Genomic DNA, 17,372 nt, shown 5'->3' with positions numbered 1-17,372 from the left:
CATTTCTGCTTAGTTTTTCTATAGTATATTCCTGCTTTAAGTCTTTCTATGCTGTGGTTTAAACTATATAGAAGCAAAGTTTCAAATATATTAGTGAACAATGCTTTAGGGTTCATTGATGCTGCCTATGGCTCAAAAATGTCACACTCATACCAAGTCTCAAAAAATATCATCCTATTATTGGTTCTGTCTGTGCTTTGTTACTTCTTTTTCTCTGCCTTCTTTTAGAGTATTATTATCTTACTTCATCTCTTTTCTTGTTGTTGTTTTTGTTTTTGAGACAGAGTCTTGCTCTGTTGCCCAGGCTAGAGTGCAGTGGCATGATCTTAGCTCACTGCAACCTCCGCCTCCCAGGTTCAAGTGATTCTCCTGCCTCAGCCTCCCGAGTAGCTGGAATTACAGGCATGCATCACCGTGCACAGCTAATTTTTGTATTTTTAGTGGAGAAGTGGTTTCACCATGTATGTCAGGATGGTCTTGAACTCCTGACCTTGTTATCCACCCACCTCAGCCTCCCAAAGTGCTGGGATTACAGGCGTGAACCACCCCACACAGCCCTTTTTTTTTTTTTTTTTTTTAACTTAGTGATGGTTACTGTAGTTGTTACTTTGGGACCTACAGCGTAACACTAACTTTTCACAGTTCACTCTTCAGTATTAATGGATAGTGTAAAAACTTTAAAATTGTACCCTGCTATTGCTGTCTCCTGCCTTTATGCTATTGCTATAATATATTTTGCTTATATATGTTATAAATTCTACAATGTATTATTATTGTTATAAAGTCAGTTGTCTTTTAAATTGTTTTAAATAATAGCAAAATATACATTTACCCATGTAATTACCCCCCAAAAATTTTTTTAAATAATGTCTAATCTCAGGCAGCGCACTTTCTGTCACATAATGCTTGACTAAGTGATTAACCCCTGAACAATAATAGAGCGTTCAGTAGACGATTGTGTTAAAATTGCCCCTTGACACTAGTGACAAACTCTTGGTCTATGGCCTAATACACCCCATTCACTTTGCTATGTTATCATTTTTGTGTGGAATGTACTCCTTTTTAGTGTTTGCTTCTTTCAAACCTAAACACAACCACTTGGTAATAATTCATCCACTCAACAAATGCTTACTGAGCAAAGACTGGGACTCCTGACTGCAAATAAATTTCTCTTCAATGCAGAGACACGTGTGCAAATAGAAGTAATGAAGGGTTGAAAGTGGCATCCTAGAATGCCTTAAGCTTAGAGAATCATAGGAGCACGAAGAAAAAGCAAGGGTTGGATCCCAGTTATATAGAAGGAAAGGGCTTCTTAAATGGCACATGTCTAGTGAAACGCTTCTGCTTTGTTCACCAAGCAGAGGGAAGGGTATTCCAGGAAGGAACTGAATGAACAAAGGCAGAAAGGCTAGAAACAATATAAAAGACCCTGACAGGAGCAAGATGCTCAGCATACTTAGGGCATCAGGTGTGTGGGGTCGGGTCATGCTGTGGTGGTGGGAGGGCAGTCAGCAACAGATAAGACCAAAGAAAGGGCTGATGGAAAACCAAGTCTCACTAATAAATGGGAGCTAAGTTATGTGGATGCAAAGGCATAAGTATGATATAATGGACTAAGGGGACTCATGAGGAAAGGTTGGGAGGATGGTGACAGATAAAAGACTGCATGTTGGGTACAGTGTACACTGCTTGGATGACAGGTGCACTAAAATCTCAGAAATCATTACTATAGGACTTATTCATGTAACCAAAATCAGAGTAATAAATTAAAGAACTCCCCGCAGAGTAGCTAATATGCCAAGAAATTCCATATCTACAAGTTTATTCTGATATACTCACCCTTGTACATACACAGGTATTCACTGCACAGTGTTTATCATGGCAAAAGATTGGAAATGATCATTAGCAGAAGACTGGCTAAATAAGTCATAGTACATGCATATAATAAAATATTCTGCAGGCAAAAACAATGACATATGTGTATATGTACATATAATGATATATTTGTATACATACATATATCACTATTTGTATATATGTGTATATATACAAATATGTGGTTATACATATGTATATATTACATACATTAATATATGCATATATATTAATATGTAGATACACACATATATACCCATATATATACATATACCTAACCATATAAACATATATATGTATATGATTAATTTGTATGATATATATATATAAATCCATTGTAATATTAAACACACAATTTTTAGTAAAAGGAAATAAATTACATACATTTAAAAATGAATGAAAATGACAAAGTGCATACAAAAACATTCAGTATGATATTGGCTGTGGGTTTGTCATAAATAGCTCTTATTATTTGGAGATATGTCCCATCAATATTTAGTTTATTAAGAGTTTTTAGCATGAAGGCTGTTGAATTTTGTCGAAGGCCTTTTCTGCATCTATTGAGACAATCATATGGTTTTTGTCTTTAGTTCTGTTTATGTAATGAATTACATTTATTGATTTGCAAATGTCGAACCAGCCTTGCATCCCAGGGATGAAGCCAAGTTGATCGTGGTGGATAAGCTTTTCGATGTGCTGCTGGATTTGGTTTGCCAATATTTGATTGAGGATTTTTGCATCAATGTTCATCAGGGATATCGGCCTGAAATTTTCTTTTTTGTGTTGTGTCTCTGCCAGGTTTTGGTATCAGGATGATGCTGGCCTCATAAAATGAGTTACAGAGGATTCCCTCTTTTTCTTTTATTTGGAAGAGTTTCAGAAGGAATAGTATCAGCTCCTTTTTATACCTCTGGTAGAATTTGGCTGTGAAACCACCTGGTCCCAGGCTTTTTTTGGTTAATAGGCTATTAATTGCTGCCTCAATTTCAGAACTTGTTATTGGTCTATTCAGGGATTTGACTTCTTCCTGGTTTAGTCTTGGGAGGGTGTATGTGTCCAGAAATTTATCCATTTCTTCTAGATTTTCTAGTTTATTTGCGTAGAGTTGTTTATAGTATTCTCTGACAGTAGTTTGTATTTCTGTGGGATTGATGGTGATCTCCCCTTTATCATTTTTTACTGAATCAATTTGATTCTTGTTTCTTTTCTTTATTAGTCTGGCTAGCAACCTCTTTTGTTGATCTTTTCAAAAAACCAGCTCCTGGATTCATTGATTTTTTGAAGGGATTTTTGTGTCTCTATCTCTATATTCTGCTCTAATCTTACTTATTTCTTGTCTTCTGCTAGCTTTTGAATTTGCTTGCCCTTGCTTTTCTAGTTATTTTAATTGTGATGTTAGGGTGTCAATTTTAGAGCTTTCCTACTTTCTCTTGTGGGCACTTAGTGCTATAAATTTCCCTCTACACACTGCTTTAAATGTGTCCCAGAGATTCTGGTACATTGTGTCTTTGTTCTCATTGGTTTCAAAGAACATATTTATTTCTGCCTTCATTTCGTTATTTACCCAGTAGTCATTCAGGAGCAGGTTGTTCAATTTCCATGTAGTTATGTGGTTTTGAGTGAGTTTCTCAATCCTGAGTTCTAATTTGGTTACACTGTGTCTGCGAGTGTTATTCTTAACAACGCTGGGTCTTATTTGCTAATATTTTATTTAGGATGAAATGAAATATTAGCAAATTGTTGATGAAATGCTCTATTATCTAGAAAAACATGAACTGAGTCAAGGAGAGGCAGAAAATCTGAACTGATCAATAACTGTTGAAGAAATTATAAAGATAATCAGCAATCTATTCAGAAAAATTGTCCAGCACTAAATAGCATATAAACATCCTACTAACTCTGCCAGAGGCAGATGAATTCCTTAGTTATAGGGCCTATTCTGGTACATGAAGGGGAAAACGTTCCCAACTCAGAAGGTTAGCATACCTCTAATACCCAAACCAGATAAGACTGGTGACATGTACCAACCTCACTTACAAACATCATTGCAAAGATCCTAAGTAAAATATTAGCAAATAAGATCCAATGTTGCTAAGAATAATACATCAAAATCAAGGAATTTTATATCAACATATCATCTCCCAAGACTACTATTTTGATTCACATTCCTTCCAAGAATATTTAAGAATACCTGTTTTTTCCATCTCTGCCAACGCTAAGGTGTGGAAGGAAAGGAAGGCTTTAGTTTTTCTTGTTTGACCCTTTTTTTGAAGCAGATATGAAAAATGTATAATTAATATTTTTAAATGTTCAAATTTCAAATAAAATAAAAATAGAGTGGTGATGAAGACATAGTCTCAGGTCAGTCCAGGAAAGATTATAATGTAATTTTGTCCTCGTAGCCTCCAGCCTCCCCTTGGTCGTCCCTTTTTCTCTTTTTAAGGCATCCCTCCTCCCATACCCTGTGTCACTCCCAGGTCCTTGGGTTCTGAAGCCAGGACAAGGATGTGACATGAATAGGTGAGCAACCATTGCTCCTGCATTTCAGAAAAACTGTGAAGTCCTTTTGTACCATAACATTCCAAGGCCCTTGACAAACAACAGTACACATACCCATGTATCTTTTCTCAGAAACCCTTTAGAAACACTGCGTTTATCCACTTTTTTTCCCCCAACCTCAAACCTAAATCTGTTGCTAGGGAAACCTAATAATCTTGTATTTCAGGGTAAATTTAACGTTATCTGTTTGTTGCCTCAGAAGAATTTCCATCTGAAATGTGGTCTTTGTGAAGTAAATTTTAGGCATCAGCACAACAAGTCAGATGGTTAAAGAATTCTATTTGATGCCTAATTTCTTAATTCTGAGCAGTGAACTCTGATGTTATCCTGAGTGTCCTCAGCTTGCTGCCAGCTAAGTACATGATACATGATAATATGTTTCAGAACATAGCCAGCTATGGCTTAAATAGTTGACTTAAAGGACCAGCGAAAATTTCACCTCTGTCCCCTGGTTCTTTCTCCAGTGGGTCCCAAAATTTCTCCTTAATTCAAGAATTCCTTCCTGAGTTCAGAAAATAGAATAGTTCCCTCTCAACTTCCAAGTGGAATCTGTGGGGGCATTAATTGCTGTTTGGGATAATGTCCAGATGTCATCTTGGCCAAAACTATGGTTATGCAGAAGCAGATTTCCGGAAAATTTAATTGAACTTGGACACACCTCCACATGGCGGTCCTTACCAGAGATCACAACTATGCCTATATACACAAGCACAGCGGATAGATGGAGTTTGTTTGGTTCTTTATATATTTTAAATTTTTTTAGATCAGGGCCATGCGTGGTGGCTCACACCTGTAATCCCAGCACTTTGGGAGGCCAGGACCAGGAGTTCAGGACTAGTCTGGGCAACACAGTGAAAACCCATCTCTACTGAGAGAGGGAGAGAGAGAGAATAAATTAGCTGGGCGTGGTAGCACATGCCTGTAATCTCAGCTACTCAGGAGGCTGAGGTGGAAGGATCATTTGAGCCCAGGAGACCGAGGCTGCAGTGAGTTATGATCACGCCACTGTACTCCAGCCTGAGTAACAGAACAAGACCCTGCCTCAAAAAAAAAAAAAAAAAAAAATTTGTTTTTAGTTCAAATACCTATGAAGGCATTTCAATTTGCAGTTTCAGCCTTACCATCATCCCAGGCTCTGACCTGAGGTCATAAACAGGTACAAAAGAGTCAGGTATTCATATTATCTTATTCTTCCCTCTCCTCATTTTTTCCCAATATTTAAGTCCCAAGTTATAAAGGTGAGAGCTATTCAATTCCAATCACAGCTGTTCTTCTAGCTCATTGTGTGACCTTAAACAAGTTAGCTTGTCTTTAGGTGGTAGACTAGAAGTTTTCTAAGGCAACTGATTGTTTCACAGTCTGTGGTTCTGTGTGTCTATTCTCCCTACCATAGTGATAAAACTTAGACTTATAGATTAGCAAATCTGGTTATTTACTTCCTATGTAGTTGGAAATAAGTAAACACTTATTATCCCATTCTAGAGATAAACTTGAGGCAGGAAGCAGTTGAGTACAATAATAACTCAATGTGGATATTCAAGCAATATTTTGGCTTTTTTCTATAGCCTCCTCTGACTTGGAAAACAAGTTAAGCATTATTTGGAACTTTTTCTTTCCCTTTTTCTCTGCCATTCGTTGTCACTGCCCCAGAAGTTGAGTGTTATGCCTGAGGCCATATAATTACGTTGTTTATGTACAAAACAGTATTCCGCTATGTCAGCCACTCTCTGTTCACATCAGTCAATGTACGAACTCTAGGACAATCTCAGTGTTCTAGGGGCAAATACAAAGTCAGATGTACACTACCAGCACTGTAATGGACTTTACCCACTTGTTCTTGTTGAAGTTATCCTTTGCTCTATTAAGTGGGTTTGTGACCAGCTGTCCTATATAGTTCAGGAGTTATGGACCTGGATAGCTTAACTGTATTAATTTCTCCAGCTTAGCTGTATTAATGTTTCCATTTACATCTAATCTAAATGTTTGTATGAATGGTGTTTTGATTACATAGTCATATATGTCCATGTTTATGTAATTCATATATTTATGTATTTACATAAAATCAGAAAGAATGGAAAGTAACATATTTTAAAATATGCATTCCTATGCCTGACTCATAGAAAAGGCCCCAAAATTATAGGGTTACTTTTTTATTGGGGGAGCAGGCTGTCTTAGTCTGTTCAGGCTGCTCTAACAAAATACTATAAAATGGGTAGCTTATAAACAACAGAAATTTATTTCATAGAGTTATGGAGGCTCAGAAGTCCAAAATCAAGGCAGCACAGATTCAATGGCTGATGAGAGCCCATTTTCTGGTTCATAAACAGCAGTTCTATCTGTGTCCTCATGTGGTGGAAGGTGGAAGGGAGAGGCCTTTCATAATGGCACTAATTTTTTAATGTCTGTTAATTATGACCTAATGACCTCCCAAAGACACCACCTCCTAAAGCCATCACATTGATGAGTAGGTTTCAACATATGCACTTTGGGGGAACATGACCATTAGACCATAGTGGGGGTGTATGGTTATGACCTTAATCAGTAAGTGGACTGTGTTTGGAAACTACTGTGACATCTCCCTCTTAATGAATAGCAGAGCCCTCTCATCAGATTCTTGTTATGTGTGCTTGGCCTATGGTTAAGAATCTACCTTATAGATATTGAGATAATCTCTGCTCAGATATGGTCTCATTGATTTAATTTCTCTTGGGGGAAAAATGCTTTGCTAATGATCACCTTGTTTCAAATTGCAGATCACGGTATTTCGGATGGGATCAGAAGGACACCAGGACATTGATTTAGCTATCCTGACAGCTTTACTCAAAGGTAAAAGAGTTTCTGTGTCCAGAGAGTGTGAAAATAATTTAAATTGATTAATACAGTGACCTTATGTCTCCTAATAATAGGTATAATACCAGTGATACTATGATACAATAAATTATTGATAACATAAGAGTCACTCCTGTAAGATACTATTACTGCTGTTAAATTTTCCTAGAATAGATATTATACTTTGGCTTTTTTTATAAATACAGATTTAAATATACTACAGTTTAAGTTATGACCATTGAATTATAAACATAGATAAAGAAAAGGCTGACATAATATGTAAGACACAATGTTATCTAAGATTATTTAATATTAATTTTTAACCCTATCTACTTTAAAAAACCATTTGATATGTCATATGTATGGGTATATGTGTGTTTGATATATATACACACAATAATAAATACCTTAAAACACACAATAATACACAAAATGGAAAATCAAAAACCATTGAGAGGAAGGGAAAAGGAAAGACATTATGCTAGTGTACTTGTTATAACAGAGCATTAAATTTAAGCTTCCTGGAAGTTCAGGCAAAAATGGAAATACTCTGAATTGTAAGTTATTTCAAAGGCAGGTGTTTGTCTTACTCTCTAGTCCCAATACTACAAAGTCCTCATTTATATGTCCTGGTCCTTGGAGCCATATGAAGAGCAGTTTCCTTTAGGTTCTGTGGATTCAATCCAAAGCTCCCTGTGCTTTACTAATTACGTTATATTTGACTAATAATTTTCAGTGTTAAAATAAACAGAAGGAAGTTTCCCCCATTCAGTGCTGAAATTCCAACTAGAACTATAAGATGAAACAAAACCACAAACCTTGCTGAATGTGGTTCTGGGTTAGAAATGTCTCTTACATTCTCTCTTAGCCCCATAGTTTGTTTGCCTGATATTGTGTAGTGACTGGTCGCTATCTGGTTGTATTTGCAGTCTCCCTAGATAGGGCAGGGAATGTGCCTTATTCATTACTAGCTTCTTAGCACCTCACACAATCCTTAACATATGGCAACATTCAATTAAGTCTTGTTTAATAAATGAAGGGATGAGTGGATTACTCAGTGATTCAGTGACAGATTCAGCATTTCAAAATTAAAACTCAGAATAGCAACTAATTCGTTCATTTTGCAGTACATCTACTCTTCTTTCAGTATTAATATTCTCTTGAGGAGCCATCATGTGCTACTGTGCCAAACTCTTTACAAATACTGTAAACAGTATTTATTTCAACAACCAAATGATATAGGAGCTATTTTTAATCACCATTTTACAGATGGAGTAAATTGAGCTACAGGAAGTTAAGTAACTTGCTAAAGGTTACAATTCTAATTGGTAAACTTGGACTTAGGTTCAAGTATGTCTAACTCTTCATTATACCATGTGACCCTCCTGACAATACTAATGTGTCAATTCTCTTCATCCACTTTCCAAATGTATATATGCTTATTCATTCAATATCCTGATTGCATTTTAGAAGTTTTACAATCCCATGAAGCATATCATGTGTCCAGCTTGAGAGCTGCTACTCTAAAATATTTTATCCCAATGAACTAAAAAATACAAACACTTCGCAGAAGAATCATGGAACCAGTAACCAGGCACGGACTGAACTACAAAGCATACTGCAGGTCCCACTCGCCCCATATCAGAGACAAAAGTAAAAATGTGAGGCAAGTTACCCTATATTTGCCATTCTCAAAGATATTTTAAAGTAATAATGTCAGTAACTGACATTTATTGAAAATTTACTATGTGCTAAACACTGTGTTGGATGCATTCCATTTATACATTTGTTTATTCTTTACAATAGTTCAATTACCAGATTTTACAAGCTCTATTTTATAAATAAGGAAATTGGGGCATAGAGCAATTCAGTAACATGCTCAAAATAAGTTGGCCAGTAAATAGTAGAGACAGTCTGACCTCATAGCTCTCACTTATGTATAGAGATACACAAAGCATACCTTTCCCACTAATAAGAAATGAATCACCACATTTACAACCTTGAACAAAACTCATAGCAAATGGGGAAGTGATCCAATTATTGATAAAAACATATTGGCCATTATAATATCTTCTACTTAAAATATTTTCTTCCTCTTTTACTAATTTGTGAGACTTTAAATTGTGCTTCACCTTTGGCTCAGCCTTAGAATTTATTCATTGTATTATAGAATAGCTGTTTTCCAACTTTTTTGAGCATGATTTACCATATGAAATACATTTTATATTATAACCAAATAGTTACACATATGTATTTGGAAAATTGAAATTAAAGTAGACAATAATATTGACATTGGCAATATGCAATTAAATTGGATATTTTCTATTCAATCTATTCTATTCTTTTAAATGCTGATTATATCCCACTAAATTGATTTCACCACTCACTAATGGGTCATAACCTGCAGTTAAAAAAAAGCACTGCCACGGAAGATTAAAGAAAATTATGATTGTTCTAAGAAATTAACATTTCTAATCGCCATAATGAACATTATTTATGCAGCAGTCGATGCTAATGGGAATTTATGGCATTAAAAGATTATGATGTGTCAACTCTATTTTGCAAAGGTTTTGAAATGCTCTCAGATGTTGACCCATTTGATTTGTAAAGGGTATCAAGCACAGTACTTTTGCTGGCTTCTTTGGAGGCCAAGAGCCTACTTATATTGGTTTCAAACTCAAGTTTATTGAAGTATTCTTCCTACTTTTTAAAATTATGCGTGGGCATGTAACATGGTTTAACACTTGATTGTTACATTTGGTTTTTAATTTTCTAATGCATGGAGAAACTTTGTGCAGTCCAGTTTTTATTCTGAGGAATCTGAGAAATTTTTGACAGAACCAGAAGTTAGGAAGAGGAGAAAGCCAGGAAACGACCCACTGGTCTCTAAATCCAGAGGCCACAAAAAAGGATAGGAAGCCAGGTGACCATGGGGAAAATATTTCTTTGCTGCTCCTTGTTATTGGGTTTGATTTTTCTTTGGGATCTGCATACTCTATATGAGAGGATACTATTTATATTATACAGACTTATTAGGTGTCTCTCCAAAAATGAAGAAAGACAAACAAAATGTTGTTTCAGGCCAAGCTCACATCTGTAACAGGAACACTTTGGGAGGCTGAGGCTGGAGTAGCACTTGAGCCCCGGAGGTCAGGGCTGCGGTGTATCATGATTGCACCACTGTACTCCAGCCTGGGCAACAGTGCAAGATTGTCTCCAAAAAAAGAGAAAAAGAAAATGAAGAAAGAATGTTGTTTCAGTCAGAGATGTAAGAGACCCACAGTTTCTTCAAATGATGACCTGGAGTAGCTTTTGAGAATGGACAATGTCACATTTGTCCTTCACATGATGGGACCACTCCACAAGGGCGGTGTTCTGAAGCCAGAGACTGAGCACTCTCCTCCTCCATTAGCCTTTCCCCGTCCCTGACACACACACCAGGAGCCCAACATACAGGATATCCAGTTAACTTTGAATTTTCAGATAAACAACAAATAATTTTTGAGCATAAGTATGTCCCCCAAGTGGGGACTCATCATACTTATAAGTATGTCTCAAGTGAGACACACTTATACTGAAAAAAAAAATTGTTCATTATTTACCTGAAATTCAAACTTCACTAGGAGTCCTGTATCTTTATTTGCTAAAACAGGCTACCTAATTCAGAGGTGGTTTGATGTCAATTTAGCGGTGGAAAGGAAGTGATCCCTTTCCCAGCTTAAGGGTTATAGCTAACACTTCTGTAACACAGGCAGGTTAACAAGAGAAAAGCATAACAAATATGTTTGATCTTATTTTTATGTGACAGTCCAGCCTTCAGAATGAAGACCTGAAGATATACAGAAAACTTTTCATTTTTGTGCTTAGGCTTAATGAAGTGTGGTCCGCTCTGTAGAAATATGATTAGACAGAAAGACTCTGATGGAATGCTAACAGACCGAGAGGGGAAACCCAACAAGGCCTTATCTGATTCTTCTTGACTTCTCTGTGCAACATTCCTGTTGATGCAGGACAAGCAAGCCTCAAGGTGGGATTTAGCCCATGAGGGTTCTTGGCTTTGCCCAGGATGGAATTCAAGGGCAAGCCAGTATAGGGTAGAAGGAAACAGCTTTATTGAAACAATGTTTCAGCTCTGGCAAGGTTGCAGTTCTGTTACGGCCCCTGCAGAGTGGGGCCACCCAATAGGCAGTGTGCTGAGATTAGCAGCTCAGGGCAGTTTTGCAGTCATATTTATGCCTACTCTTAACTATATGTAGATTAAGGGATAGTTTATGCAGAAGTTGCTAGGAAAAGGGTGGTAATTTTTGTGTCATTGGGTCATTGCCATGGAAAGGGGTGGTAATTCCTGGCTGTTGCTATGGCAATGGTAAGCCAACATGGCACACTGGAGGGTGTGTCTTCTGGAAAGCTGCTTCCACCCTGGCCCTATTTTAGCTAGTTCTCACTTTGGTCCAGTGTCCGAGCCCTGCCTCTGGAGTCAAGTCCTGCCTCCTATCTTACTTCTTTACAGGTATATGATAGATTCTTGAATAAGGGCATTAATTTTGTATGACCAGCTGTGACACAGAAGGATGGGGGGAGTGAGAGGGGGGTGGGATGAGTGTAATATCTTTAGACTTTATGGCTGGCTTTGGGAGGGTTCTGGTCTTTATGACCTGCCTTGGGAAACAGGGATTCCAGTTTCCATGGCTTGCCTTGGGGGAGAATGAAAAGTGAGAGACAGGAGGGCAGGTCAAAATCAAAGAGAAACTTTGCTTTTGAGTCTGCTTCTGAGACCTTCAGTTTAGCCTTAAAGCAAGTTTCACCTATCACTTTTCTGAGCACCAACACCATTTATACTTCTGGACCTCAGATACCTCAAGAGAGAGATTCTTTCAGAAGAATAACTCAAGAATTTAGGGGTTCACTAATCCCTCTGTCCACCTCCTTCTCTAAGCTGGCCCTGCCTTAATCACAGCAACCCAAGAAAACTTCCACCAGAGAGGAGCCCAAACTTAACTTAATAAACTGTTTGGTGTTTATCAATCTGCTCTCCCAGCAGCCCATCCTGTCAGCATCCCTCACACAGCAGCATAAACCTCTTGCTTCAGGCTCCAGAAAGGCAGAAAACATCCATTCACAGCAAATGAAGTTATTATAAGTGGTCCCTGGACCCTTTCTGTGAGTAAAATTACCCCTAACATTCATCTATTCTTATAGACCTTGGGTTCAATATAAAGTCAGGCCACATGAGTGTATAATTCCATTCATACATGCACTGGAGAGTAATATGTGATGATCGCTGTCCTCCATAAATGAGAAATTCATTTTCTTTGGGTTTAATCTTCACTAGTAAAGAAGTGCATCTGAGGCATGGGGAGAAAGTAACCTTTATTGCTTGCTTTCTTTTCTGGAAAGCATTTCAAAAGAGCTAAAAGAATGCAAAAACAATATGTTCCTCCTCATAAATGTCAAGGTCATCAAAAACAAGGGAAGTCTAAGAAATTGTCACAGCAGGAATAATGTGCTTTCTTGAATGGGTTTCTGGAGCAGAAAATAAAGAGTATTAAGTTAAAAACTAAGAAAATGTGAATAAAGTATGGGCTTTAGGCTTTTTAAAAATATGTTAAGAGAGAAATAAGAATGATATCTTATCACATATTATGAATCTGAGCAGGAGACGTATTGTAATCAAAAACCTCTACAATTCTTTCCTGTCAAAAAGACAAAAAAGGAGATAGCAATCTTTGGAATTAATTGTAAATGTCAAATATATATATATTCAAAGAACTATGATGGGCACGGGTAATATCTATATAAAGTATCTATAGAAATCACATAGATATGAATAAAAGCTAATCACTGTTGATCTAAGAAATGACTAGAAATATTACTGGGGTATCTAAGCAAGAGATATATGAACGTGAAACTTAAAAAAATTGTATGAAATCAAATTTTTGTATGAACTCATACAATTATTTCAGATATAATTATCTCGTTCCTATTATTTGATTTTATGTGTTTCTGATCCTCAGACATAATTAATGCTATCAATAATTAATCAACTAATTAATTACTTACAGGTACATGGAGAATAACTTCTAATATATGCATTTGTAAATTTGTTCAAACTATAAAATAATTTAAAAATAAAATGGGCTAGGTGCCATGGCTAATGCCTGTAATTCCAGCACTTTGGGAGGCTGAGGCAGGTGGATCACCTGAGGTCAGGAGTTCAAGACAGCCTGGCCAACATGGCAAAACCTGGCCTCTACTAAAAATACAAAAATTAGCCAGGCATACTTGTTTTATTTTTAGATTGTTAGAGCATCAGTGGAATATTTCTGAAATTTGGAGCTGGTTTTCACAAGTAACAGAAATACAATTTGAACAAGCTCCAGCAAAAAACAAATAAAACAGATTTGTAAGTTCACATGACCAAAGTCTAAAGGTAAACTGAATTCAGCAAAGTGACATCCAGGGCTCAGATGATGTCATCAGAGCCTGTCCTTGATCTCTTGGACACTAATCTGTACGTAAGTTATACAGAGTGACCACCAGCAGTACCAGACTTATAGCTAGTCAAATGAGAAAACCCCAATCGGAAAAAAAAAAAATCTTTCCTAGTAACTACAACAAAAGGTCCCAGGAGGATGTGAATTTGCTCATCTTGGATTCATGCCCATCCCTGAATCAATCACGGTGGCAGGAGAATTGGGAGATCCCTATGACTGTGGAATAAGAGATGGGGTTAGCTGTATTCATGTCAGGGTTTTTGGTTCCCAACAAAAACAGGTATTCTAAAACCACAAAAGGTGGAAAGAAAGGATGCTGATAAGACCAAAAGCAGCTAAAAGAAATACACATCTCTACAGTTATATTAAATGAAGTACTTTTGGGAGGCCAAGACGGGCAGATCATTTGAGGTCAGGAGTTCGAAATCAGCCTGGCCAACATGGTGAAAACCTGTCTCTACTAAAAATACAAAAATAATTTAGCTGGGCGTGGTAGCACACACCTGTAATCCCAGCTACTGGGGAGGCTGAGGCAGGAGAATCCCTTGAAGCAAGGACTTATACATTTGAAAAAACAAAAACAGCAGAAAACCTCCAGCATACATGTGAGAATTCAGAACAGACCACAAAAAGGAATTTAATCTAGAAAGTGGTTGGGCACATGCTAAGCTACCTTAAAATGAAATTAATTTTCTTGTAAGTTTATTTTTGTGCAAATCCAAATAGATATCAGTCCAATAACAAAGTAGATAACAATTTTAGACATGTTTGTCTCTTAACAGGAGAATGCAATAAAATAACTTAAGTCCCTTAATTCTTTTTATTTGTACAGTGCTTTATAATTCACAAAGCATGTTTATACAAGTTTTATCATTAATTTTCACAACTCTGTGGAATGGCTACCAGATAATTTACCTCCAAACTGGCACTTTCTTGGGCATGAAAGTTGGCAGTATTAATAATTATGCCAGAACACCTGGAAAAAATCAGAATGTCCAGGCAAACTGGCGGGTATGATCAAACCCCACCTTCCAATAGAAATTTCCAGAGGAAAAGGAATTATGACTTCTTTACCTCTGTATCCCAGCAACCAGCAAAACACCTGACAAATGAGAGCAATTCAATAAATACCATTTATTGATAGCAGTGAAGTTGGGTCCCGGCCCAATCAACCACTAGCCAAAGTCACGTAAACACCCCACACATAAGCCAGGGTTTCCTTACCCCTTGTAATCATTAAGCTGGGCTCTAACCTCTCAGGACAATAATCCACAAAAATGCAAATCCTACACCATCCTCAGGATTTCCACAAATTCCCAAAAGATGTAAGTTCTCTTGGTCACCCTTGCCTTCAGGTTCCTAATTTCATATGTGTTATTTCTTTTTCTCCATAGAAGTCAAAATGTAAATCTTAGCCCCCTTCCACAGTTTCACAAAGAAATGATAAAACTTGCTTAAACAAAGCATTTAATAAACATAGCAGACTTTTCTAAAAATGCAGAAAGAAATAGAAGGGAGGTTTGTTTTTCAATAATGTAAACAACTTCTAAGTGAACAGCAAGCATCTCCAATGTTGACATCCTTTGGCTGCTTCACACAGAGAACTTTCCATGGATCCTTCACCTACAACTTCCACAGTGTCATACTGTCTCACACCCCACCACCACTACCACCCCTTCTTCCATTAGTCGCCTCCCTTTAAGAGTTAAACAGGCTGGCACAGTGGCTCATACCTGTAATCTCAGCACTTTAGGAGGCCAAAGCAGAAGGAGAGCTTGAGCCAAGCACCAAGCCAGCCTAGGAAACATAGTGAGACACCATGTCTACAAAACAGTTTTCAAATAGCCAGCCATGGTGATGCACACCTGTAGTCCCAGCTCCCCAGGAGGCTGAGGTGAGAGGATCACTTGAGCCCAAGAGTTTGAGGCCACAGTGACCACACCACTGCATTCCAGCTTAGGCAACAAAGGGAGACCCTGTCTCAAAAAAAAAAAAAAAAAAAAAAAAAAGAAAAGTGAAGCCACCTCTTCTCTTTTCAGACAGAGTAGTTGATGCCTGTCCTCTAATATTTTGGACCCTGGCCTCAAGGCTCATCTATTGTAAGCAGTTTTGCAGAATATTTTTGCAGTTAATCCTCTTCCTAAGCAGAGTTCCAGTGGCATTTCACAGGAGAGAGTGGTTCCTTCAGCTTCTTTCATATATGTGGTAATTGAGAGAATGGGGTGGACTCCCATCTCTCCTCAGAAGATGAAAGCATGGTATTCTTTGCCTCAGGGAGTGCTTGCAGGGACCAAGAACACCAGGGTTCCCTATTTTCAAGTCTTAGGCCATTTCTAGAAGATTTTTCAAGATTATGGCCATATCCGTAAGATTGTCTCACTGTGAAATTTGTAAGCTCCATAGAGTTATAAGGAAACTGAGAGGTGTCTGCTGGTGTTTAGAGGAAGAACTGGAATCCAGGTCTTCAGACACCCAGGTCAATTATTTTTCCCCTGTACCATGCAGCCAGCTCTAATGGCAGCTGCGGTCACCCCCCAGCCCCCAGTTATACAGAAGCTGGGCATCCCTGTGCTCTGTGACTTTCTCATGCCTCAGAGCTGGCACAGAAGCAGGAGTTCATTGTGTTTAGTGATCTACACAGTAAGCTAATTGCCATCCCAAAGCTTCTGAGCTCCTCTTGGCTTGTGAGAAACCCATCACTGCTGACTTCCCAGCAGGGCTTTCTTGACTTGCTTCAGGGCAATGAATCAGTTTCATTCATTAAACCAATTGCTGCCTAGTCTGCATTACATAATCACACAGATTGATAGCAGCACAATTCTGAAATAAGTAGCTTACATTAATAAAAAAAAGTATGTTCTTCCTAAGCATGAAAAAAAATATAGCAATAGCAAATCTAACAGCTAATATAGAACTTACTATGTTTATAAGTATTAACTACTTTAATTCTCACAAATACCACAGTGGGGCAGGTACTAGCAGTATCATCCATCTTATAATTGAGAAAACTGAGGCATGGAGAGGCTAAGTATCTTGACCAAGGTCACAGCTAGAAGTTAATGGAAACTATACATGAACCCAGGTTGTCTGAGTCCACAACACGTGCTCTGCATTCTGAGCATCAATGGCCATGACCGACTGTTAAGGACTACCTCCATGTTTGATATGTTTTGGACAGTCGATGATGACTAAACTTTTCTTGGTGTGTGAAATAGTACAGACAGGCTACCGGATAAACGTGGTCCACTGAACATAAGAATCTACATCATTCTCTTCTGGACCCCTCCAAACAAGCATAACCAGTTCCTTATTAAAAGGAATAGGGCAGAAACCATATTTCCTGCTCACCACATTGGTTTCTCTTATCAAACACTGGAAGACTATCCCAGCCTCCTTTGCAGAGAAGTCGGGGCCATGTGACTGTGCTTCGACCAATGGGATGTGGTCAGAAGTGATGTGTGCCATTTCTAAACATGGAAGATGAGAAGCATAAGAATGGAGAACAGCAGACCAGAAAAAAACCTGAATATTAATCTGATATCAAACTGACTTACACTTCAAAATGCTCAAAAGGCCCAGAAATTGGGGCATCCAGAAACTCAAAAAGAGTGAAAA

The 17,372-nt window shown here is 37.7% G+C and overlaps 1 protein-coding gene across 13 annotated transcripts in view; it reads left to right on the top strand.

Annotated features, from left to right (window-relative positions):
• TRPM3 (transient receptor potential cation channel subfamily M member 3) overlaps positions 1-17,372 on the top strand; it is a 587,648-nt gene that overhangs the window by 404,559 nt on the left and 165,717 nt on the right. For all 13 annotated transcript variants that reach the window (XM_037743827.1, XM_037743826.1, XM_017543459.2 and 10 more), the window contains one exon: positions 7,188-7,260. In XM_037743827.1, the coding sequence (XP_037599755.1) occupies positions 7,188-7,260 (73 nt within the window). The remainder of the gene's footprint in view (positions 1-7,187; positions 7,261-17,372) is intronic.

The sequence above is a fragment of the Cebus imitator genome, unplaced genomic scaffold, assembly GCF_001604975.1.
Source record: "Cebus imitator isolate Cc_AM_T3 unplaced genomic scaffold, Cebus_imitator-1.0 Scaffold155, whole genome shotgun sequence".
In the NCBI taxonomy this organism is placed as follows: domain Eukaryota; kingdom Metazoa; phylum Chordata; class Mammalia; order Primates; family Cebidae; genus Cebus; species Cebus imitator.
The sequence above is the reverse complement of the archived record's forward strand: the minus strand, read 5'-3'. Positions and strand labels throughout refer to the sequence as shown.